The sequence below is a fragment of the Hyperoodon ampullatus genome (assembly GCF_949752795.1).
Source record: "Hyperoodon ampullatus genome assembly, chromosome: 8".
NCBI classification, from domain to species: Eukaryota; Metazoa; Chordata; class Mammalia; order Artiodactyla; family Ziphiidae; genus Hyperoodon; species Hyperoodon ampullatus.
This window is the reverse complement of record NC_136921.1, coordinates 4,868,135-4,892,500: the sequence shown is the minus strand read 5'-3', so window position 1 is coordinate 4,892,500 and position 24,366 is coordinate 4,868,135. Positions and strand designations below refer to the sequence as shown.

The 24,366-nt window shown below is 52.0% G+C and overlaps 1 protein-coding gene across 2 annotated transcripts in view; it reads left to right on the top strand.

Moving 5' to 3' along the window:
- AGAP1 (ArfGAP with GTPase domain, ankyrin repeat and PH domain 1) overlaps positions 1–13,391 on the top strand; it is a gene marked incomplete at both ends in the record, with an annotated part of 558,849 nt that extends 545,458 nt beyond the window's left edge. For both annotated transcript variants that reach the window (XM_079710781.1, XM_079710780.1), the window contains 2 exons: positions 10,447–10,702; positions 13,188–13,391. In XM_079710781.1, coding sequence (XP_079566907.1) covers positions 10,447–10,702; positions 13,188–13,391 — 460 coding nt within the window. The remainder of the gene's footprint in view (positions 1–10,446; positions 10,703–13,187) is intronic.
- Between the last annotated feature and the right edge of the window lie 10,975 nt (positions 13,392–24,366).

Sequence of the window (24,366 nt, the reverse complement as noted above, 5' to 3'; positions counted from 1 at the left end):
GCTTGCCGGGGCAGTGATTCCACCTCTGTGGGTCACGGTGCTGGTGGCAGCAGGACAGCATCCACTGGAGAGGCCCCTCGGCTGCATCTCTGCCTCATCTGGGAGTGGCCCGAGGTTGAGCTGGTCCCAAACAAGGTGGTTGAAAGCTATGAGTGGGTGGCTGCCCTGGGTGCTGCGTGATACACAGATTTCTTTGTCCAAACGGAAAGCTCAGCGGAGGCATTCCGTTGCACAGACCCGGTAAGCGGGGGGGATTTCTGGCCTGACTGTGCGGGGCTCACCCAGTCCCAGGGGGGCCAGCGAGCACCTTCCATCCATCATTTACCTCCCAAGCGGATGCTCCTGGGGGCCTTGAACTTCAGAGCTAGCCTCTCCAGAGGGGAAACCGAGGTCGCGGAGAGGATGAGTGCAGCCACGCTCCCCGAAAGGCCCAGGTCTCTTTTTCCCTGCGAGCACCAGCACATCGCAGACACCTAACAGGTTGTGGAACTTGAGCCAGGTTTTGTGCATTAATTCATCTAATGCCTCCTCACTTCCAGGCCGGCGCGAGCCGCTGACCCAGCCTGACATCTCCTTTATTCCTGCTTTGAGGTTACGAAGCAAAATCCTCCTAGGGTGCCTCAAACCTTTAGAGGGATGATGTTGCATTTGCGTCACTGCTTGTATCCTGGGATATATTCCCACTCAGCCCGCTCAGGTTCCAAACAGGCAGGTGCTGGGAGATGCCCGGTGCTCATGACAGCAAAGCCACGAGGGCCCCAGGCCTCCACCTGGACCTTGGACTAAGGTGTGGGGGGGAGACTAGAGCCCTTACCCTCACCTTCTGGGACGGCGCCGGGCTGAGCCTGCTCGCGCGGGACCTACACCTGAGCACAGACTCTCACTCCTGGGCTGCCGGCGCTGAAATCTGCCCACCCGCCCCCAACCCCTGCTGCCTGGCACACTTAACTGTGACTCTCCGAAGTAATAAGCCTAATGCAGTTGACTTTATTTAATTAATAATGATCCTCTTCTGTTCCTCCGAGCTCATAAAGCACCCTGCAGGTTGGCAAAAACACTCATAATATTGATCCGAAGTCAGGCAGGATATTTATTTTGTCTTTGCCCCGTGAGCATAAATCCTTGTCCATTGCCTTCTGCTCTCTGCATGTGGGATTTACAGTGGCCAGTTTCTTAAAAGCTTTTGGTAATTAAGGAATAAATGGCCATCAGTCTTTGTTGGCTGCCCTCCCCCATCCCGAGGCCGGCCCCCTTGGCAACGCGGCCGGGGGAGAAAGCATGCGTGCCGGGGCTCGCAGTGGGCCGGGGTCTTCCCCTGCAGAGAGAGGAAGCCCCTCTGTTTTCCTAACATATTGTTCCAGCCCCCTCTACCATGCCTCCCCTTCCAGTTCCTGTTTTGCTTGAGGCCGAAAGACACTTGGGAAATTCCTTGCTGCTAGCTAGTGCTTTCTTTCCTCTTCCTGGCCTCTTGGGTCACCATTTAAAGCCGTGCAGGTCTCCTCCAGTTTCTCCTCCTCACCCCAAAGGACATTCCTCCACTCCGGTACACTTTGCTACAAAATCTCCTTTCAAATCACTGTCGAGAGACTTCCCTGGTGGTCCAGTGGTTAAGGCTCCATGCTTCCAGTGAAGGGGGCACGGGTTCGATCCCTGGTCAGGGAAGTAAGATCCCACATGCTGCGCGGGGCGGCCAAATAAATAAATAAAGTCACTATGGAAAAATCCTTTCCCACCCCGTGAGGGGGAAAGAATAAAGATGTTTCTGGAAGGAGCAGGGTGATAAGCACCCCGAAAGTTCTTGGCCTTCTAACATTTGGGAGGAGGATCTCCCATCAAAATGGACACATTTGACTTGACACTGAGGGGGCTTTTGGGAAAGGCCATGCCTGCCCAGGGTCTGAGCCAGAGAAAGCCTCGTCTGTGGAGATGGGAAGGCTGACCACTCCACACGTCACCCCAAAACATTGTCCATCCTGCCTCCATGATGGGCCCCTTGAGGACCCAGGGAACGTCTGGCCACGGCTCCCGTGTCTGCTCCTGGGGACCACAAAATGGTGCTGGAAGCCAATCAGAAGCTCTGTGGTTATTTGCTAAAATGGTCTTTGCTGGGAATCCAGCGCATTAACCTTGCTACCCTTGGCCGCCTGCTGGGCCCTCCCTGCCAGACCCCAAACAGAGCTGGTGGCAGCTGAGTGTGGCTGCATCCTTGCAGCCCTCCAGTGGACAGAGGAGGGGCCACCGACCACAGCAGGACGGCGTTTCTCTAAGGGGGGTGGCCCGGGTCGTGTGCGGCTCTAACTCAGCCTCAGCTTTCCTGAAGGGTCTTTGAGACCCGCCCTGCCCTTAGCCCCTCACTGACAGCACGCATTTGCGGTGCTCCAGTGACGTCATGGCCACCAGCGGTGACAGGTGCCCCCCGGGACCCGGCTGCCTAGAGAGGCTGCTGTCCTGAGTGCTGGCATCTGTATTGGCTTCCGTTCCATTCCGTCTCCCACACACACATGGGTGATTTCCTTTCTCTTCATTCTGCATTTATGGTTATTCCCAAATAATTTTGGTAAGAAAAACAATGGGAGAGAAAAACCCTCCCTAGTGCTGGTCTAGACAGGTCGTCTAGATGCGCACTATCTTCTGCCAGGATGGAGAAGTTCTAGATCCAGTCATAGAGACACACTAGATCATCTGCACTGCCCGAGACAGCAGCCGCCAGCCCTGGCGCCACTGAGTACTTTACCTAGAGGAGCGGGACTTGTTGTTTTATCTGGATTAACTTAAACACCTGTGCGTGGCTCACGCTGCCCCCGGGGTGGTACAGCTCTAGATTCTCCAAAGCGACTCACACTTGCCCCATCACCACGTGGTGAGGTGATTGAAGAGAACAGGCGGGCGGAGTGCTGGGGACTCAGCTGGAATCCCACAACCCAGGCAATGCCCTTCCAGATGGCATCAAGTTTCCTTATTTGGGAGGTGGCAGAGCCTGGAGGAAGAGCTCAGGCGGTGACCACTGGGGACAGCCACTTGGCCGTCACAGGTCGGGGACCCAGCAAGCCCGTCTTCACCTTCTAAGATGTGGGGGAATGATGGCAGGACGTACCCCACCAGGTGTTGTCAGAACGAAACCAGATAATTACTCAGCCCAGCGGCTAACACATCAGAAGTACTTAATAAACATTAGCTCTGATGCTCCTGGGGCTTTTCCTAGTGTGTGTAACAGAGTCCAGCTATTTTAACAGTGACCTGTCCATGGTTGATCACTGCATGCCCATTGCCTGGCTCATGCTGAATGGTAAATAAAGGTCAAGGAAGGATGAGAGAGGCTTAAAGTTTACTATAAAACTGCAAACAAAGATGAACATATACACAGTACTATATATAAAACAGATCACTAATAAGGACCTGCTGTACAGCACAGGGAACTCCACTCAGTACTCTGTAGTGACCTATATGGGATAAGAATTGAAAAAAGAGTGGATATGGGTATATGCATAATGGATTCACTGTGCTGTATACCTGAAACTAACACAACATTGTAAATCAGCTAGACTCCAATAAAAATTTTTAAAAAAAGAAAGAAAGAAAAACACCCCCCCAAAAAAACAGCAAGACATTGTTGAGGACAACATCCTAGTCGATTCACATGGCCAAGGCATCCCGCTGCAGCTTTTCTGCTCACTGGGCTAAGAAGGCACTGGTCCCCGTATCAGGCAGGCTGAAGTGCTAAGGATGCCCAACCCTTCCCGGGACACCCTTTAGTTACTTGAGGGCAGATAAACCCTCACAACGGGTTGCTGTCTTTGTCCCCACTGTAATCAGGTACAGCGCTATCACGTGGCTGGTCTTGCCCCAGTGGCATCCTTAGCTCCTGGATGCCTGCAGACCTCACCTGGCTCGCCACTGACCCCTGTGTTTCCCCAGAGCTGAGCACCACAGTGGTCTTCCAGCACCTGGCACAGCGGCCCTCGCCCCAGGACTGGCCCCCGGGACTCATGATGGAACCCAGTCCAGCCCACATGTGGGTCGTGGCCACAGAGATTGGAATAAAGCTCTGCTTCCCCACAACCCTGAACTCCCACGTTTTCTTCTGCAAATGTAAATGCTCATTTCTGACCCCTCATCTTCTCTTCTCGACACTAACCTTGATGCTGTCATGGTCTGAGTTAGCCGTCCTTGACGTGTGAGCATCACCTGGTTTATATTAAGAGGCCCCGGGAGTTGCTGGCACCACAGTGGACGGGAGGGGACCAGAGTCAGCCTCACTCACATTCAGGCACGCGTGGACTAGAAAGCCCTCCTGCCCTCTCCGTCTGGTCCCCACGGGCTGGGAGAGCTCAACATCCATCCTTCTCCAGAGAGGAGCTGTAGCCGGTCCACAGGCCAGTCTTGAAGCCCAGCGCCGTCTGGGAACCTGATCCCAAGTCCCCAGCTGGGGCTGCGTCCGTCCACAGCCCCATCGGCCTGGATGGTGTGGGATTCCTCAGGTCTTGGCATCCGGCCATCCTAATTCAAAAAAGGAAAAGCCGTGTCCGTCAATTCCAGACTCCATCCTTTTCCCCGTCTTCTGAAGCTTGCCACAAAAATGACCCATCTCTTCTCCTGAAGCCTTTCCTTTATGTCATGATTTCCCCAAATATGGCCACAGTTCTGCTGTCACACATGCATGGTGTTCAGCATTCGACATGTAGGTCACTCGTAAGAACACGGCGGGCGTTCCGGGGTCAGGAATCGTCAACAAAGCCGGTCACTGTTGTCACCATCGTCACCGTCACCAGCAGCACCATCACAGTAAACGCTCCTGCAGCTTGGAGACGGCACCTCCTCAGTGGGGCCTCGCAGTATTTACTGGTGCTGGCAGTTGATTCCATTTGGCAGACACTAAATCTGTGGGTTGCAGGTGAGGTGTGCCCCAGGGATCACCTTTGGTGGAGCCTTGGCCGAGTCAACACCCCTCAAGGTCAAGTGTGGCAAAGCCTCATCTGTCAGGCTGCAGGCCTAGCAGACCAGCTGAGCCCAGCAGACCCCACAGGACCCTGGACTCACGGCTTCTGAGACCTGGGCCCCAGGCTCACACATCAGGCAGTTTCCTGGGCCCGGAGGGCATGGAAGGCTACCTAGAAAGGGTTTCATCTTAGGCGAGAAGGAGAGAAAATATTTACTATTGTGCCTTCCATTGTATCTTGTCTTTCTCTTTGGGGGGATTGGGTTGGTGTCTTTCTTCTGATTAGTGGCCCGTTCTCTCATTTTCCCTGGTCCCGTGCAGCTGATTTATTTAAAGGTGTGTCACCACAGGGCTCAAATGAGGAGCGGGGCCTCCTCCTTTCTGCTGATGGCCAGCCGTGCCAATAATTCATTTTTTAGCTCATTAGCTAACGGAGGCTGTGAGAAGCGGGCCTCCAGGGGACTGGAATGAGGTGAGGTGATCTACTGCCAGCTACACTGCTCTTGAACTGGCCTTCCTCGGGGAAAAAGAAAGGCTGGGCCGAGACAAGCCGGGAATCCCAGAAGCAAGATTGGGACGTCAGAGTCACCATTAGGGTATCTGTGCTTTGCATCATGGTTTCTTGGGGCGAATGGTTTTAGACAGAATATTCTCGCAGAAGAGGAATCATTGTCAGAGTGTCCATCTTTCACATGGTAACTGTCGGCACAGAAGCCAAGTGGAAACAATGGGCCATGTGGCTGTCCAGTCAGACCAGCTGCCATAACAAAATACCATAGACGGGGGTAGAGGAGGAGGAGGGGTTAAATAATAGAAGTTTATTTTCTCACGGCTCCGGAGGCTGAAAGTCCAAGGTCAGGGTGTCGGCAGGGTTGGTTTCTGTTGAGGCCTCTTCCTGGCCCGCAGACCCACCTACCGGCTGTGTCCTCTCCTCTGTGCACGAGGAGAAAGAGCCCCCAGCTGTCTCTTCCCCTTCTTATACGGAGCAGGACCGTGACCTCAGTCAAGCTCGATTACTTCCTAAATGCTCTGTCTTCAAATACAGACACACTGGGTGCGGTAGGGCTTCAGCACATGAATCTGGGGGGGACACAGTTCAGTCCATAACATCCAGGAAGGCTTTAGATGCCTCAAGACCATGGGCAGAGGTCCATCCAACCAGACTTGGCCCCAGAGGTCCTGACAGCTATGGGGTCGTCTGAATTTGCTGAGCGGTCCTCACCCCAGTGTCTCAGGTCCTTCTGCACCCTGGAGGGGGAGCCCCACAGGACACCCATGGGTTTGTCAAGGCCTCTGGCCAGGGTCGCCTCGCCCACCCAGCAGGAATGTCAGGCCCCACCCCCCTGCCCCCAACACCACCTCATCACCCGCGACACCCCCATGGGGAGCGCTTGTGTGCGCAATAGCAGTGCGAATCTTGAGAGGTGTTATTCTCTTCAAGCATCACGACACCCACGGCTGCCCTTTGTCAGGTGACCACTGTGTACAGCCAGCACATCATCCGGACACGTGACTTCAAATTCCAAAACCACGTTGCCTGCCGTAGACGTCACTGTGCCCGTTTTCCAGGTGAGGAAACGAGGGCCCAGGAAGTGACTGAAGTTGCAAAAGTCTGCACCACAAAGAAGAACAAAGCAAGCACATAAACGCCAGCCTCTCCAAGGCCGAAAACCGCAGCCTTTGAGCTCAGTGTGGATTCTCTTTTCCCTCCCTCTGGCCACTGCAGGAAGCATGCAGAATTAAGCTTTCCAACGAGTTTGTTAGCGTGGACAATGACCACAGGACATAGGCTGTAACTAATATTAAGTGCTGATGCACGCATGGGGGCTGCTGAATTAGCTTCCACAAAACGGAAACGTTCCTGAATCCCCTGTTCCTTCCAGTTGGATTTCAGCTGTGGAGAATCAGCACGCCGGACACAGACTCGAGGCCCAGTGGTCTGCCTTCCTTTGCTCTCCGGCCTCCTGGTGTCTGAAAAAAACAAAAAAAAACACTGAAACATCACCGTCCTCCAGGACCCAGAAGCCGGCATCGAATGCTTATTTTTAAATAACACAAGAAGTTTTGGTGAAGAGCCGTGGTCCTGTCAGATAATAAAAACCATGCATTGAACAGATCTGGGGGCGCCCTTGGTGGAGGTGAGGGGCCATGTGGACGTGGGGCTGGGAAAGGTGGACCCCAGCGAGAAGGCTGCCTAGAGGCTTTCACTGCTTTTGTCTCCTTGCAGCATCGCTTGGGGACGGTTCCCAGTATCAAGCCTGTTTTCTGTATTTGAGTTGTTGGAGGTTCTGAAACCCTTACAAATAATCATCACCCCGGTCCAAGCTAAGGAAGCCCAAGCCCCAGGCCCTCCTCCCTGTTGCTCATTTCACATACGTAATCTCAGAGCCTTCCTCTTACAGAAGGCTCCCCAAATGGTATGTGTTTTCAGCCCCACAAAGCCTGGACCTGCCTTTATTATGTATTGTGAACGACACTGATTTTTAAAAGCAAAGAACAGCTTAAATGCACTCATCGTTCAGACACGTGTCGAGTTCAGTGAATTCAGGTGAGCTTGGGGTGGGGCATTCCCCAAGAGACCACAGCAGAGGACCACGGCAGAGGAGCTAGAAGCTCGGGGGGTCTGACCTCGTTCTTTGGCTGGGGTCTTCGAATATTAAAAAGAAAATGGAATAATTGCAGTTAGGACTATAGCTACCACGTTCCATCCTCTGGTTTATCCCTGAATTACTTGGCAATGAGTATTAAAATCAACCTGAGCAGAGTAAAAGAGGTCTGATTTTAATGCCTACCAAGAAATGAGAATTAGCAGATTGGAACTTGAAAATCTGGCTGTATCTCCCCCACTACTGTCCCTTTTCATTTAATTCACGTTTTGCTCTTCGGCGATTTATGAAATGCATCAACATATGTTTAATACATTTTAAATAAGGTTTTTAAATAACACGAAAAGCACAGCCCGGCCTGGGGTTTTCTTGTCTTTCACCTCTTCCGGTATTTCCAAGGTGTTGCCCGCGCTTTTGTGCTTGTATTTTGGCCCAAGTAAGGGATGGTGTGCAGCCGGCCTCCGAGCTGCGGGTGCTGCTGTGAGTTCTCAGCTGCAGCCACGTGTTCGTCCTGGAAATCGCCTAATGAAAAGGGTCGGGGGGTCACTCGAGGGTCCCTCGTATGGACCAGGAAGTGAAGCAAAACTAATCCAGATTTACTCCTGGAAGAAAATGTTTGCCTAAGTATTTAGAAACAGATTAGGGCTAACCCGACACTACATCACTAGGAGCAATGTAAACACGGGTAAAAGGTGTAAACAGGGCCTTTATTCTGTACTTGGAAAGGAAAAATGTCACGGGTAACGAGTTTTCGTTCTCCAGTCTAGCGGAGGCCCCAGGTGATTCCTCTGTGTGGTTTGTAGCTATGTACCCTCCTGACTCCCCCGGAGAAAATGCTGAGTTTTAGGAGAGGGCAATTGTGGATCAGTGTATATGTATGTCTCTGTGGGTAATTACAGTCACTTCTTATCTCTAGGGCTTCTGTTTCTTCTTTCATCAGCCTCATCAAAGAGCATCCGTCCGGGGACTTCCCTGGCGGTCCAGTGGTTAAGACTTAGCCTTCCACTGCAGGGGGTGCAGGTTCAATCCCTGGTCACGGAGCTAGGATCCCACATGCCTCGCGGCCATAAAACAGAAGCAATATTGTAACAAATTCAATGAAGACTTAAAAAAAATTGTCCACATCAAAAAAAAAAAAAAAAAAGCATCTGTCCAGCCTAAGGTCCCCCACCCCACTCCCCCTACCCGCCTCCCGGCCCCGGCCCCATTCTGTTCCCAGACTCTCTCATTTCAAGAGCTACTTGTGAAATCTCACTTCTGTCTTCTGCATTTCCCCCCACTTTTTTCCCCCCTAGCAGTGCTGCAGTCTTGAGGATTACTGAGTTGTTTTCAGTGGTTTTCACCTTTATTAGAAGAGGCAACACCCCAGTCCACCATTAGCGGCCCAAGTGCACGAGTAGACGGCCCGGGGTCTTCTCCTTCCGGTCAATATAAACACCCCTTGCTGTTGGTTTCTTCTCTCTTTCTTCAGCTCCTCTTCCCATCCTGCCCCCTCCTCCCTTCCCCAGCCCTCCTTCCAGATGTCTCAGGCAACATCCTGTCCTCTCTGGGCCCCAGAGAGGGGGCCTGTTATCACTCCCACCCCCCTGGGCTTACGCTCTTGGGGGAGGGGCACCAGCTGCCATGCTCGTCATGACTCACACCTTCCCTCCCCATGTCCTCCTGCCCTCTGCACCCTAACTCAGCTCTGGCCTCAGGGGGCCACCTGCCTGGCCTCCTAGGCTGGTCCCCAGCCCACTTCCCCTCGAAAACCCACCTGGCTGCTCTTTGTCTTTTTTTTTTTTTTTTTTTAATAAAGTTTCCTCTCCTTTTTTTTTTTTTTTTTTAATGTTGAGCCTTTTTTTTTTTAATTTATTTATTTTTTAAATTTTTGGCTGTGTTGGGTCTTCATTTCTGTGCGAGGGCTTTCTCTAGTTGTGGCAAGCGGGGGCCACTCTTCATCACGGTGCGCAGGGCTCTCACTGTCGCAGCCTCTCTTGTTGCGGAGCACAGGCTCCAGACGCGCAGGCTCAGTAGTTGTGGCTCACGGGCCTAGTTGCTCCGCGGCCTGTGGGATCTTCCCAGACCAGGGCTCGAACCCGTGTCCCCTGCATTGGCAGGCAGATTCTCAACCACTGCGCCACCAGGGAAGCCCCTGCTCTTTGTCTTAAAGGAGTTGTTGATGCCCTCACCGAGGCTCCCCCAGGTATCCCAAGAGCTAACAAAGCCGAGCAGGGTCACGAGCTTCGCTTACATCTCTTTTCCCCATTGGATTCGCTGCCTTTTCATATGTGGTCTGTAGCAACATTTTCTTCTACAGGAGTGTGTATAAGACCCCCGAGCTCACACACACCCCCTCCCCGGCCGATGAGGTTGAGAACTAAGCCCTCGAGGTGCCCCCAGGTGGCAGAGCCCGCCGGCCACCCTGCCCCCTGGACTCCAGCCAAGTGGTCTGTAATCCTGGCTCTGACTGTGGCTGCTTAAAGTGGATCGGGCCTGTGGCATCCATCCTGCGTTGGGCGGGCCCCCGGGCAGCAGGGTGATTCTTCTGGGGCCACAAAAAGCAAAAGAAATCACATGAGAGCTCAAGGCCGATCCCTGGTTCTCACACCTTAGGGCGTCAGAATCCCCTGCAAGGCTGGTTAAAACACATCCCAGGGGTTCTGATTGTGGGGGCTGGGACGGGGCCTGAGAACCTGCATCTCTAACAAGTGCCCAGGTGGTGCTCCTGGTGGGGACCCACTTTGTACACTGTAGGGAAGCCTTTCCCCGGAGGGGGGCTTCCTGGTGCCGGGTGAAGAAACTTGTCACCGCCTCCTGGACACCTCCGGACCACACACCACACACACGGTGGTGGCTGGGCAAAGGGCTGCAGCCTTGGTTCTCCCTCGCGATCGTGACCTCCCTGTCTGGTGACTCTTGCAGGGAAGAGAAGGAGAGGTGGATCCGGGCCAAGTATGAGCAGAAGCTCTTCCTGGCCCCGCTGACGTGCACGGAGCTGTCCCTGGGCCAGCACCTGCTGCGGGCCACCGCCGACGAGGACCTGCGGATGGTCATCTTGCTGCTGGCGCATGGCTCCCGGGACGAAGTGAACGAGACCTGCGGGGAGGGGGACGGCCGCACGGCACTGCACCTGGCCTGCCGGAAGGGCAATGTGGTCCTGGCCCAGCTCCTCATCTGGGTAGGTCGCCCATGTGCCCTCGGCGGGGAGCCGAGTCGCGGCAGGCACTTAGCGCTGCTCCGTGGGCATCATTCTGGGAGAAGGCTATTTTTGCCCGCCTGGAAGTGGGAAGCATTAGTAATAGGGAATTTAGGATTTGGGGTGGGGGGCTCCCTTTCAGCCCACCTGTGTGAGGGCACACACAGAGCACCAGTTTAAAAGGGAGGAATGAAGTCTCCTTACGCGGGCACAGTGGTCCACTTTGCACAGCATTTGCTAGCGTTTCTGCCAAGTTCATCTTTGGGATGACCCCTGCCTTGGGTCAAGCATAGTTGGTGATGTTCCTCTTGTTGCTGTTACAAAAGACTCCCATCATCGTTTTGTGGGGAAGGGGTGGAGAGAGAGGATATAAACTGAACGGTTTATGTGGTTTTCCCGTTGCCTCACCTTTGGATTTTTCGTTCACATAACACAAAAATGCTGGACCCTAGACTTTGAGCTTTGATGTGGTCGGAGTTTGTCAAAGGGCTTCTTCTGGACTCTTCCGATTAATTTCCACTGGGGAAAGTTATCTTTTTAATCTCTATTGAAGCATTTGCCATGCAGCTTGAATGGGGAGAAGAAAGGGAGAAAATGACTGTGCCACCAGGAGCTGCTTCTGAGAAGCCCACACCCCCTGCCTGGCTGCTGCCTGCATGCCTTTGGGGTCCTCGGCCACAGCAGGTCCCCATTCGAAGGGTGGCAGAAAGCTGCCCATTGAGAGGGTCCTGGGTAGGGAGGGGAGGTGTGTGCTCACCAGTAGGGGGACACTGTCCAGAGGTGGCTCACCTGCTGGGGGCTCTTCTGTTCCCAACCCCAGGGGCAGGCGATGGGTCTGTCCAGCACAGCTGAGAATGATGCCAGTTTCTACATATTTTTACCTGACTCTTGGGATGGGTGTGATGGGAGAATTAGATACACAGATATCAGAATCACTCAGTGTTCAGCTTCATGTTAGCAGTTGCATATGAGTCTGCTGGGGCTGCCCTGACAAAACACTACAGACTCGGGGGGTTAAACAACAGAAATTTATTTTCTCACAGTTCTGGAGGCCAGAAGTCCAAGTCCAAGGTCAAGGTGAGGACAGGGTCTTTTTTCCCTGAGGCCTCTCTCGGCTTGGCGACTTCTCTCTGTGTCCTCACAGGGCCTTTCCTCTGTGTGCACATGCATCTCTGCTGTCTTTTTCTCTTCTTATAAGGACACAGGTCGTATTCGATTAGGGCCCCACCCATATGACCTCAGTTAACCTTAGTTACCTCTTTAGAGGCCCTACCTCCAAATACAGTTCCTATGTTGGGACTTCAACATATAAAGTTTGGGGGAACACAGTTAGTTCCATTAACAAATTGCATGCCATCTTTCCCCCTCAAATTGGCCAAGAGTTCCTTTAATGCTAATGCTTCCTGAAGATGAGAGATGAGACTCCCATCCATGGTGGTGGAAGAAGTGGACATCAGTCCACCCTTTCTCAAGATCCAGAAGCTTAAAAATATTTGTGTAATTTAATCTCATATTACCCCTTCTAGTCATCACTCTGACAATCAGAGATCCTGAGAAAGATTCAATATGAGGATGTACATCACAGCACTATTTAGACCAATGACAACTTTAAAACACTAGTGTAGGGACTTCCTGGTGGTCCAGTGGGTGAGACTCCGCGTTCCCAATGCAGGGGACCTGAGTTCAATCCCTGGTCAGGATTCGATCCCCACATTCATGCCACAACCAAAAAAAAGATCCTGCATGCCACAACAAAGACCCGGCACAGCCTAAATAAATAAATAAATAAATTTTAAAAAATAATTTAAAAAAAATAAAACAATGTGTAGCTACCGAGGACAGAGTAACTGAGTTATGTTCATACGGAGGAATATTATATGGCTGTTATATGTCATGCTTTTGAATAACTGTTAATGATCTGAGAAAATTATCAGAGCACCAAGTTCAGTAAAAAAAAAAAAGATACACATTATTTGTGCAAGTTTTATCTCAGTTATTCATATATGCGTTTAGATTCAAAGAAAAATCATTAGAAGGAAATCCGCTAAAAGATTAACCAAGATTATCTCTGAATAGCGAGATTATATTTTTTCTTCTTGTGCTCTTATATATTACCTATGTATTTCCTACAATGAAAATGAATCGCCTCTGGGATCGAAAGAGTGATCGTTTTTTGTGTTTATAATTGGAAAGTCAAAATAGAAATAGCAAAACTAGAGGTATCCTTGGTCCGTTTCTGTTGCACAGGGGAGGGGCTTTTCGATGCAAAAAGCACATTCTTTTCTGAAAAGAATACACCTGGCGGGGGTAGGGGGGGCGGGGGCAGGGACACGGGACGCTGGTCTCCCCCGCGGGTTCCTGGTAGCGCGTCCCGGGGTCCGCATCTGCCCCAGCTGCCTGCAGGGTTGAACAAGGCGCCCTGTCTCCTCCCTCCCGTGACCCTAACGCGGTTCTGTTGCCTCCGCAGTACGGGGTGGACGTGATGGCCCGCGACGCGCACGGGAACACGGCGCTGGCCTACGCGCGGCAGGCCTCCAGCCAGGAGTGCACCGACGTCCTGCTGCAGTACGGCTGCCCCGACGAGCGCTTCGTGCTCATGGCCACCCCCAACCTGTCCAGGAAGAACAATAACCGGAACAACAGCGGCGGGAGGGTGCCCACCATCATCTGAGGACCGGCGGTGCCCGCAGCCTCCCACGCGCCCTCAGGGATCACGCCACGTGAGTCCCGTCGCGTCCCCTCACTCCTCCTGGTGGTCCCCAGACAACCCCCCACGCCTCCACCCCCCCACCCCCTCACGCCAAGCGAAATCACAAAACCTGGATGGTCTTCAAGGGGCGAAGAGGAGGCCCGGAGGCTGCAGCATTGATTCCTTTGCATAAACTCCCCTGATCAACACACAGGAGCGACCGGCGGGCCTGGGTTTGTTGATGGTAGCACACGGCGCCGGACCCTGGTCCCTCCGTGGCCGGGAGACAGAGCGTGGCACAAGGGACGGGACGTGGGGGAGGGGAGGCGCTTAGCCAGGAGAAGGGGCAACTCCCCTTAACTCACGGGTCAGCACGTCAGTACATTTCACCTCCACCAGACGGAACACTTGGGTTTCATCTCTTCTCCGAGGAGCTTGACGGCATAAATCAGAAGCAAGCAGAGTTTGTCAGGTTTGAAGCCCCTATGATGGTATGTGTCAAATCAGTTGTAGCTAATCTGTCCAGGGAGAATACTGGCTTCATTACACTCGTATAGTTGAGTTCTTCCAGCATTACCGCTGTTTAATAGAACATGATTAGTCATCACCGAGAAGAAAGCATATTAGCCAAGGAGGTAGTTACACAGCACGCTCTGATGATTGCCACGATGTGATTGCAATACTCTTAGAAGCATCATATTATCCCAGACATGTTCTTTCAAGCCCTTGGAGCCCTCCTTTCTAAATTCACTGTCATAATTTAGTATCTGTTTAATTTTTCAGTCCAAAGAGAGGAAATCAGTTGCCGAGTATTATTTGACTGCAGTCTCCTTGGCGCAAAAACAAAATGGAAAAAATAAATAAGAGTGACTTGGAAGTTCAAAAGGAAATCACGAATTCAGCTAACAACAGCATTTTGAGCACATTTAGTGAACTAAGTAAATGCGTAAAAGGCTATTTTTGCCCAAACCTGAGAGATAGTCTGTGTCCTTTTGCCGAGGTGGGTGTCTTGGGTCTCAGTCGCTCTGGGGCCACGTTGCCCAAGTCACACAGGCTTCTGTATTCTGTCTTTAGATGAGATGTGTTGAAAATCTATTTGAATAAAAGAAGTTCATAAATATGCATTGATTTCTGTACAGACAAATGGCACCTCTGTTAATTTATAAATTGAACTGGATGTGAACTAATAATATGCAACTAGTTGAGATAAGAGGGTTACAGATCATTGTACACGGGAAATATTCCCAGCAGTAAACACTTCCATTAATGTGATATACAGCTTCTAAAAAGGAGCATATCAGAATAAGATGGTGGTACAATTTGCTTATTAAAATCAAGAAAGGGGGGGATAAAAGCATATTAGAGGGGGAAAGAGGCATGTGATTCCTTCTGACCCTACTTTTGCCCACCCAGAGGAACAGGCTGTGGCAACGCAGGGGTTGACTTTCCAAATCCCAGACCCAGGCACTTTGCAGAGGTCCATCCTGACCGCCGCTGCCAACTTGGGAGCACAGACTGACTCATGAAACGCCCTGAGACTTTTTTTTTTTTTTGGCCTGGCGGCCAGGCCCGTCATTTTAGTACATCACCCGATTTGCCGTCGTCATGGTTTCTGGCTGCTTCAGACTTCGGCCACCTTCCACGTGGTGGCCAAGCATAGTAAACCAGATCGTGACACCTTAGGTGAAAAAGGAGAGGGGGCAACTGTGCCTTGAGCCCTTTGGCAGTGTGACAGGGGAGAGGGCGTCACCTTGAAGGACGGCATGGGACTGATGTAGCACAGAAACATAGGGCCGCGTTCACCCTGCCGCCTCCGGGGAAGTTCCTTGCTCTCATATATTAAACCTTCTATTTTGTAAGAGTTTTTCCTCTTCTTTCACTTTTTTTAAAAAAATTAAAGTAGGTGGGGAAAAAATAAAGCTTTACGCAGTTTCTACCTGGGTCGGTGTTTCATGGGCATTTCTAACCTTGACGCAGCTCAGTGGAACTCGGCGGTTTCCCAGGATAACAGGTGCGGAAGCCTCCAGCCTGGGAACCTTGACAACAGGTCCATAATCCCTCCACCCGATTTTTAATTCTGTTTCATCGCTGTGTGGTTACTTAAAATGTGAATAGAGGAAAAAAGGAAGTCCTTCCTGTTTTTGAAGAACGCATTACTGTTCTAATCCAGCCACGCGCATTGGCCTCCCCGTTAGCATAGACATTATGTAGTGAACGCAGATAGAGTATAAACGAAATTCTTAAATTATTTCATTGTAGTTAATTCCCACTGTAGGAATGCTTTATCACAGTGAAGCCTTCTTTTGAAAAGAAACGGAGTTCCTTGTAAGGCTTCTCTTTGGGATGTATATGGGTGTGTACAGATTATTATACGTGTTTATAATATAATATTTTCCCAGATGACTTCTTTTTTCACTTAGCCTTTCACGACCTGAATGCTAGACTGGTTTCTTCCCTTCCCTCCCTCCGGCGCTGGGACTTCATTGATTCCTCCTTAGAAAACCCGACCCCTCTTCTGCTATTTTTAGCGATATTGATCTGCTGCAGGGGGCAGCCTGCTTTCTCGAGCCCTGAGTTTTGGCAACAGAGAAAAGGCGGTAGTGGGTTTTAAGGGTTTTCTTTTAAAATAAAGGTGACCGGCGGCTCGTCTGTTTGTATGTCAGTGTCAAACTAGAAGTCCTTTCTTTGCTGACAATGCTCTCATTCCCATCTTAAAGCCTTACTAACACCAAGGCCAGAGAAGCAAGGACCCGGGGCCAGTGTTAGAAATAACCAGTTGAGGAAGGGGGTCTGGTTTTCATAGTTTATTTCCATGTAAGTTCAGGGACATGACAGTGACACAGGAAGCCACCACTGCAGAATCCACGTAACCTTTTCTATTCAGAATTCAAATTTTTTCTTGACGAGAAACCCACTGGCTGGGGAAGCCATGTGATAAGGCGGCCACTCATGAGGGCGCCTGCACAGGTGAGCTGGGTGTATTGCAGACCTCTCTGGATTTCTCTTGTGGCCAAGAGAACCCTGTGGAGAAAGGAGCCTTGATTCTGACGGTGCATGGGTGGACCTCGAGTACTGGGGTGGACATACAGATGGTTCACCAAGCCAGGGTCCCAGGTTCCTTCCGTCTCCGGTCTTCCCAGGAGATGAGCAGTCGAGGGTGAGTGAGTGACGTTACTGCCATGAGTCTTTGGTCCCATAAGCAGGTACAGTTTCCTGTCCCCCGGGAAGCCCACCCTATGTGGAATCATCCCAGAAAGCAGGTGAGGGCAGCGGGTGCTTGCTGACCGCTGGGCTGTCGGGTGCAGGAGAGAGCAGCTCTTCCTGAATTACTCTGGCCTGGAATCCTTAAAGCAGCACCTTTCCTGCAGGGCCACAAGCCCAGGCTATGGCCCTTGTAGCACCGGCGCAGGGCCGTGCACTTATGCCCCCTCCTCTGAGGTTTGTGCCGCCTGATGCGGTCCGCTTGGACCCAGCCTCGGCCTCCAGCATCAGCTCCGGGCCTCCCACTTTGGTGCCACCTGAACACATTCAGGCTCATTCCCCACATTTGCAAAGGAGCTGTCACTACTTCATTAGGGAACAATAGTCCAACGAGATGGGCAGCCCTGGGGCCGAGCAGACCTGGGTTCACCTGGCCTTGCCGTCCCATCCAGCTGCCCAGGGTCCTTCCTCAGCTGTGAAACCCTGTGGCCTTGCAGGGTGTGGTGACGTTTGGACCAGTGTGATAAATGCCAGTCCGATGCCCAGCCAGGGATGGGATGCTCAGGAGAGCAGAACGTGGATAGGACGGGGCCAAGAGCACCAGTCAGGAAACCTGCCCCGAGCCAGTGCCCTGGGGGGTCGGTGGCGGCCAGCTTGCCGGCCCCTCCCGTCGAGGTTCTGACCCTCCTCTGTCTCTGCTAAGCCCGTCGTCGTCGTCGTCGTCGTTGTCGTCCGTGGGAGTGAGGCTCTCCGAGGACCCCTGCTCCCGGGCAGCCCCTCCCCCAGGGATGAGCCCGCACTGCCCCCTCCCCGTCACTCACCGCCATGCGCCCTCCAGCCTGAGTCTGAGTTTGATTTTCTAGAGGACGGAAGGGTGAGTGTCCCCCTCAGGCCCTTCACTCCCGCTGCTTCTGGCCGAGACCACCCTTCTCTCTCCCGCACCACCCTCTGCTGTGTTGTCGATCCCAAGGCCTGTGTCCTTCAGACGCCTCCTCCGGCACTGAGAGGCCACTGGGCAGACTCGTGTTTGGGGCCCGTTCAGTGTCCTTATCCTGCTTCCTCTTTAAAACCAGAGCTCCTTGCAGGCACCCTGGGCTGGCAGGATGTGGCTTGAGGCTCCAGGGCCTCCTTCTCTCTCTCTCTCTCTCTCTCTCTCTTTCTCTCTCTGTCCCTCACTGAGCTGCTGTGGCTGGTCAGTGACCTTGTCCTGGGCCTGCCCTTGGTGGTACCAGCTTCCCCCTCGGGAGTGGCCATTGGCTCCTGCCCAATCCCTGGCCTGAGCTGTGCTCACGGGTGACGTGGGCCCCGGTGGCTCCAACCCCACCAGTCCTTTCTCTTTGCATTTAGAATGTTCTGGAAGCAGGGGGGGGGCAATCCACATTCCCACCGGGGGGGCTCGGAAGCCTTGCCACAATGTAGGTCCTCAGTGAGTAAAGTAGGGTCAGGTCTCAAAAACTGCTCAGAAGGCACAGATAATTGGAAAGCAAATCCGTCACCTGTGGACGGGCTGCTTCCACGCCCTCACATCCTCTCTGTCACGTGCCCCGCAAGGTCATCGCGACTTCTCTGGAGCTCCCCTGGACCGTATTTATGTCCTTCCAGCCAACAAACTGAAAAGCCGTCAGGAAGGAACTCAGATAGAAACGTGCTGAAGATACACATCTTTCCTTCCCAGGAAATATAATTTATTTCTAACTGCCTCTTTACACGTGGGTTTCACACGCTGTGAAGTCGTGTCTTGGAGTGATTTTCACCCCCATCCTTCACCAAAAAGCTAAATAAGGGCCTTTGGCGTCGAGACTTGCATTTTTCTCTTTTAGCCATGGTTTAGACGTGTTTCTTTTTTGGATTCCCCAAGTGGCTGTCCTCAGGAAGCCCTGTGGTCAGTGGGTCTTTGGGGTGGGCTCCACCCTGGCCAGGCCGGGGCCCCCAGGTGTGGGCAGGGGCCCGGATTCACACCTGGCCTGCTGAGGCAGGGTCTGCTCCTGCCCTGCTCTGTGCCCTATGCTGACAGGTCCTTTTTCATTCAAGTTTCTAAATCAGCTTGCCTTTCAGTCAAGACATCAGATTCCTTCCAGTTATACAGACAAGAGAAGCCGGCTGGGCTAATCACTTGGGGTAGATGAAACACTGCTCAGACTTTCAGTTCCATCACTGCCAGGAAGTAGTCACTGGAACCCAAGGTGCTGTGACATCTGAGACAGAAATGTTGCCACACAGGGTCAGCACCTCCACGTTGGACGTTCAACCACCTAAGACGTGATCATCCCCAAACCACAGATTTTCTCCCCCTTAGAAAAGAAATGCTGTCCTAAAATAGATTTTTTTACAAAATATGAATAAATTCCCTGTCTCATTTTGGATGTCTGCTGCTTTTTAAACATAGATTGACACTTTTTTCCAGTTGGCTTTTTCAGTTCGGGTCTGAGTTGAAATTAGAGGACATTTCATCAGCAGGGGATTCTGTAAAACGAAAAAGTCTGTTTTTAATCTGTGATTTTTTATTTTAAAGCCCAGATTTTAGAAGTATTCCTGTTTCACCAGTGTAGCAAGCACCCTCCCCAAAGCAAGGGTGCAGTGACTATGAACTTGAAAACCTCTTCTTAAGGCATTTCACTTATGAGGGGTTGTTTTTGTTGACAGCATTTGGTTTGGGGGTTTGCACCTTTTTGGTAAAAGTGTCCTTATCTGAGGCCCTCAAGCCATCCAGAAAAAGGCCTTCGGTGCCGGGGAGAGGGCAGGGTTGGGGCAGGCGTGGCCAGCAGAGACCCAAGGTGGCTCTAAAGGCTGCAGGTGTACGAGCATGAGCCTGCCCCATTAAAAGGACAGGATCACTGGCTTCCAGCCACCGCGGGACACCCGGCTCCCAGCAGCTGCTGGCTGTGCGCAAGGAGAGGCAAGGTGGCTGCATGAGTGAGAGGTGGGCTTGAGGCTTGTCTTGTGTTGGGCCTGGCTGTGGCATCTGTAGAGAAGGACCCCCGAGGGTCGTGATCAAGGCGTAAGAGAGGTTCTCGCCTGTCCGAGTGCAATTAGGACTCATCCAGATTTCAGTGCCGGTGAGCGGTCCATGACCTTCAGCTTTTGAGATGCAGATGAAAGAAAGGAACCAAACAAGATGTGAGAGGGCTGGAGAGGCTTTGGAATGGAGCAGACCCCCTTAACACACCCAAGGTCGGGAACAGTCGCTCCTAAATCAGATTATGCCCCCGTCTCCCTAGTGCTGGACGGCATCCACACCGGCCCGGAAGCTAATGCCTGAGCTGCTTCAAATACTCTTGTAATAAGGAGACTCTGCCCATCCCCTAGAAGCTCATACTCAGAACTGGCTCGTGGAAATTAAAGGTGTGTCGGGCTGGGTGAAGGACGTCCCAGGTCTCCCCACCCCTGTAACGATGCCTGTGTTAGAAACCCAGAGTGCCTGACGTCGTGCAAAGACCTGGGTGAGCAGCCCAGCTGGGGACACTGCACTCAGCTCTGCACCTGACTGAGCCACCTGGGGAAGAGGTACATCCCGCTTGGGAGGACAGAGGCTGGACCCAGGGTGCCGTGAGCTGGGGACAAGCCAGGGAGTTAGCTCTTACTGCTCATGTGAGCCCATCACGCACCTCTCAGCCCCCCAGTCCCACCCACTGGGTCCCGGCAGTTTTCTCACCAGAACTGTTACGAGTGCACTGGTGGACTTGAGTGCGGGTCAGAGCTGTTCTGTGGTGGATAGGCAGCGGGTAGGTACCCTTAGAAACTGCTCTGTGGCTGTTCACGCATCTTGGTCTTAGAAATAACGCCTTCTCCAAACCTTCAAAAGCAGCACGGTTTCTCTCCTCTGACTGAGTTTTTGTGTCTAAAATATATCAAATTCTGGGGGCTGCTGCCCCTGCCCTGGCTCGAGTGCCCGTGTGCTGGGGATGCCGTGTGCACTTGATCAGAGGCGCTCTGCCGGGCCCCGGAAGGACCGGGCTGGCGGCCCAGAGAAGGGCTAGAATTCGGCCGCACCAGCCACAGGCATTGCCACGTGGGTCCGAGGGTGTGGCTTCCTGTCCCTGACTTGGAACTGGGTTCTCATCTTGCCACTGGGTGTGTTTCTGAAAGGGAAGCCTGAGCAGGTCAAAGGTGATGACTGAGAGGCATTTCTAGGAGGGCATAGGGAAGGCCGCTCCTCGGCACATTTTAGCACATTTCTCTGTTCTGTAAATAGCCATGTATAGAAGATGGAAGAGTAGCCTGGGGTTTATCCAGAGGTGGGGTTTGGTTTTTTTTTTTTTTTTTTGGTTGTTTTTATATTACCTCATTCAGCAAGTTTGTTTCACAATGACTCAATGATGCTTTATTTATATTGTTTGTACTGTAATTAAAACCATTGACAGACATTTCACTTGGCTTGTTATTTCATATGATCTTGTTTTGATTAAATATGCCAGTTTGTATTTTCCTGCCTTGGGATTTTTTTGTGTCAGCTGTACAGTATTCTAAGGGGACAAAGAAAAAGAAAAATGTGTAAAGTAATGGAGAGAGGTGGCTATAGTGTAGAGGCCTCTTTCTAATAAAGAAATGGAAATATGTCTACACCGCTTCCGTGGAGGTTTTTCTTGGGTTTTTTTGGGGGGGGAGGGGAAGGCATTTTTTGTCATGATTAATTGGGTTTCTATTCCCAGGTCAGTGCTTACGGAAGGGATTCTGCTAGGCCCGGGCAGCCCCGTGCATGAGCACACTGGCCCAAGGTGCTACAGTCATGGCAAGAGGGAAAAAACAAGGAGCAGCTCTTCTTACCTATTTACAAGAAATTCCAAGAGGCCCTCGTTCCTCCAGCCAGGGATCACCTGGGCCCGGAAGTTCTGATACATCAGATGCTTCAGATGTATCTTTGCACTGGACTCACAGTGCCCCAGATATGTGATGAGGACTCAGCAGTGGCTAGAAAATAAACCCATTCCAGGACGGTGTTATTACTAATATTATTAAAATGTTCTCATGCAAAATAACATTCTGTCTTTATCCCCCAATTCAGAAAAGTATAAAGAAGGTAAGACTCACCCAAAATGCCACCACCCGGACGTCACCACAGTTAGTCATTGGAGCACCTTCCAGACTCTTCTTTCTACAGACAGACGGATGGCTTTCCAACCCCCCAGTCTTCTATGTCAGTAAAGATAGAGCCGCGTGATCACAGGACATGCTAGTATTTACAGTTTCTGTTGAGATTTCCCCTGGCGTGGGGAGCCTACAGTACCACAGAGTGTCTGGTGAATTGTGCAACACAGAAGGGAGCGTGCCACCCAGCCACACAGTCACATGACCCCCAGCAGGCCAAATTCAAACCATGACAAAGGTGACCTGTCAAAAAAAAAAAAAAATCTTTGCTATGGGCTTCCCTGGTGGCGCAGTGGTTGAGAGTCCGCCTGCCGATGCAGGGGACGTGGGTTCGTGCCCTGGTCCGGGAAGATCCCACATGCCGTGGAGCGGCTGGGCCCGTGAGCCATGGCCGCTGAGCCTGCGCATCCGGTGCCTGTGCTCCGCAATGGGAGAGGTCACAGCAGTGAGAGGCCTGCGTACCGCAAAAAAAAAAAAAAAAAAAAAGGTGACCTGTCTTCTAGTAAATAAGCCAAAAAAGGACCAAGAAATTTGCTTTTTGGAGGAATCAGTTGCATTCACATGCATATTAGTTATCTATTTGGTAAGAGATTTACAAAACAGTTCTTTTAACTAAGGGATGACACCTAGAGGTAGGCAGACCAGGGCTGCATGGACAATTCCAGAAGGCCATCTGGACCTAGCCTCCTCCCGGCCACCTGGTCAACCATCACCTCCTGGCCCCCGCAGAGGGCTGTTCCACATCCAGCGTCTGCCTTCCAGGTGGGGAGAAGGTCAGGGCCGCCGAGACGGCCCTTTTGTCCTCGAAGCCCCGCTCGTGACCACTGCCACACGGCTGGCCAGACCAGGTGGCGTCATTCAGGGCTGCAAGGGGGGCGCAGTGGGGCGGGGTCTGGTGGTAAGGAAGAGCGGGGGGCAGGTGTTGAGTGGGCGGCCCTCGGTCTCTGCCCCTCCGCCCGTAAGTTTCCCCAACATCCAAACACACCTTTCGGTCAACACCCAGACTCCCCAGAGAGCTGCCCGGTCGGCGGGTTGGCCCGGCCTCACCGCTACTCAGCGGCTCCTGGCCTCTCCCGGTCTACCCCGTCCTGACCGCTCCCACCTTCCCTCCAGCGCTCTTGACTCAGCCTCAGAGCATCCATCTCCCTCCTGGGAGATCACAGCTTCTCGGCCTCCAGGGTGGGGAACTGAATCACTCACCTTTCCAGGCCACGGAAAGTTCTGTGGCCTCAGTGAGGTATCTAAAGTGAGACTGAGTGCCTAGATTTTACAGCCAAGATTTTTTAAGTGGTCGTATGCAGTGCTGGCCAGGCTACAGTGGGACTGTCCCTAACACACTGTTGGTGGAAACGAAGTAAAACAGCATTTCTGCACAGCGATACGGAATTGTGTTCAAAGACACTGAAAATCTTCCCTCTGGCCCAGGAATCCAGGGCCTAGACAAGCCTTCGTCACAGTGGGGGGCTCCATAAATGTGTTAATTACATGAATAAATTCAATGTCTAGGAATCTGGCCAAGGAGTAATGTGAGCACTTTGATATTTGTGTAAAAGATGTTCATGGCTACAGTTTTTATGATAACAAAATATGGGGAACAAACACAAAGTCTAAGGGTTTTTATTGAAGTATAGTTGATTTACAATATTGTGTTAGTTTTAGGTGTACAGCAAAGTATACATATATTCTTTTTGATAATTCTTCTCTATTATAGTTTATTACAAGATATTGAATACCGTTGCCATGCTGTACCGTAGGACCGTGTTGTTTATCTATTTTATATATGGTAGTGTGCGTTCTGTTACTCCCATACTCCCAGTTCATCCCTCTCCTCTGCACCATTTTCTTTGGGGGGTTCTGCTTTTCGGCAAACCAAGCCTCGTCGTCACTCTGAGCGGGCTGAAGGGGGAAGGGTCCGGAGGGAGGCCCGCAGCTGGGCGTTCAGCACCTCGCCCCTTTCGCCAGGCGTTCGGGTCCCCCCAGAGGTCCCCAGGCACTTCGGTGGAGCCTCAGCCTGGCCCGTGGTCCCGGGCCAGGGTTGGTCATTGATGTGCGGGGCTTTCTGGGCGCCCCCCCGTGGGTCCCAGCGCGCTCGTGCAGGGACAACCAGAAGCCCGCATGGGGTGCCACCGCCCCGCCGGCCCTAGCACATTCCCGGAGACGCTAAGCCACGATTTATCACCATCGAGTCCCGCAAGGAGCCTAATTGGCCCATAAACGCAGTCCGATAACCGCACCTGACACCCAAAGACACTGCAGGCAATTAGCACTGATTTATTTGCATGTGGTGTTGACCAAGCTTTGCTCCAGCCTCAAGGTCTGTCTGCGCTCCAAGCTGGAGAGAAAGAACCTGGTTTACTGCACTGTGGAGGGTACACGACCCACACATACACACACCACACACATATGCATGACACACACCACACACACATATACATAACACACCACACACACACACCACACACTACACATACACACACCACACACATATACATGACATGCAACACACACAATCACACAACACACACACAATACACATACTACACATGCACCACACAGCACACGTGCACACACACACACACACACACGAACAGGAATGATGAGAACTTGGCACTGCACTGCTCCTGGCTGAGGATCCAGTGATCATTTGTGTACAGGGTCCTCTCTTGCTAAA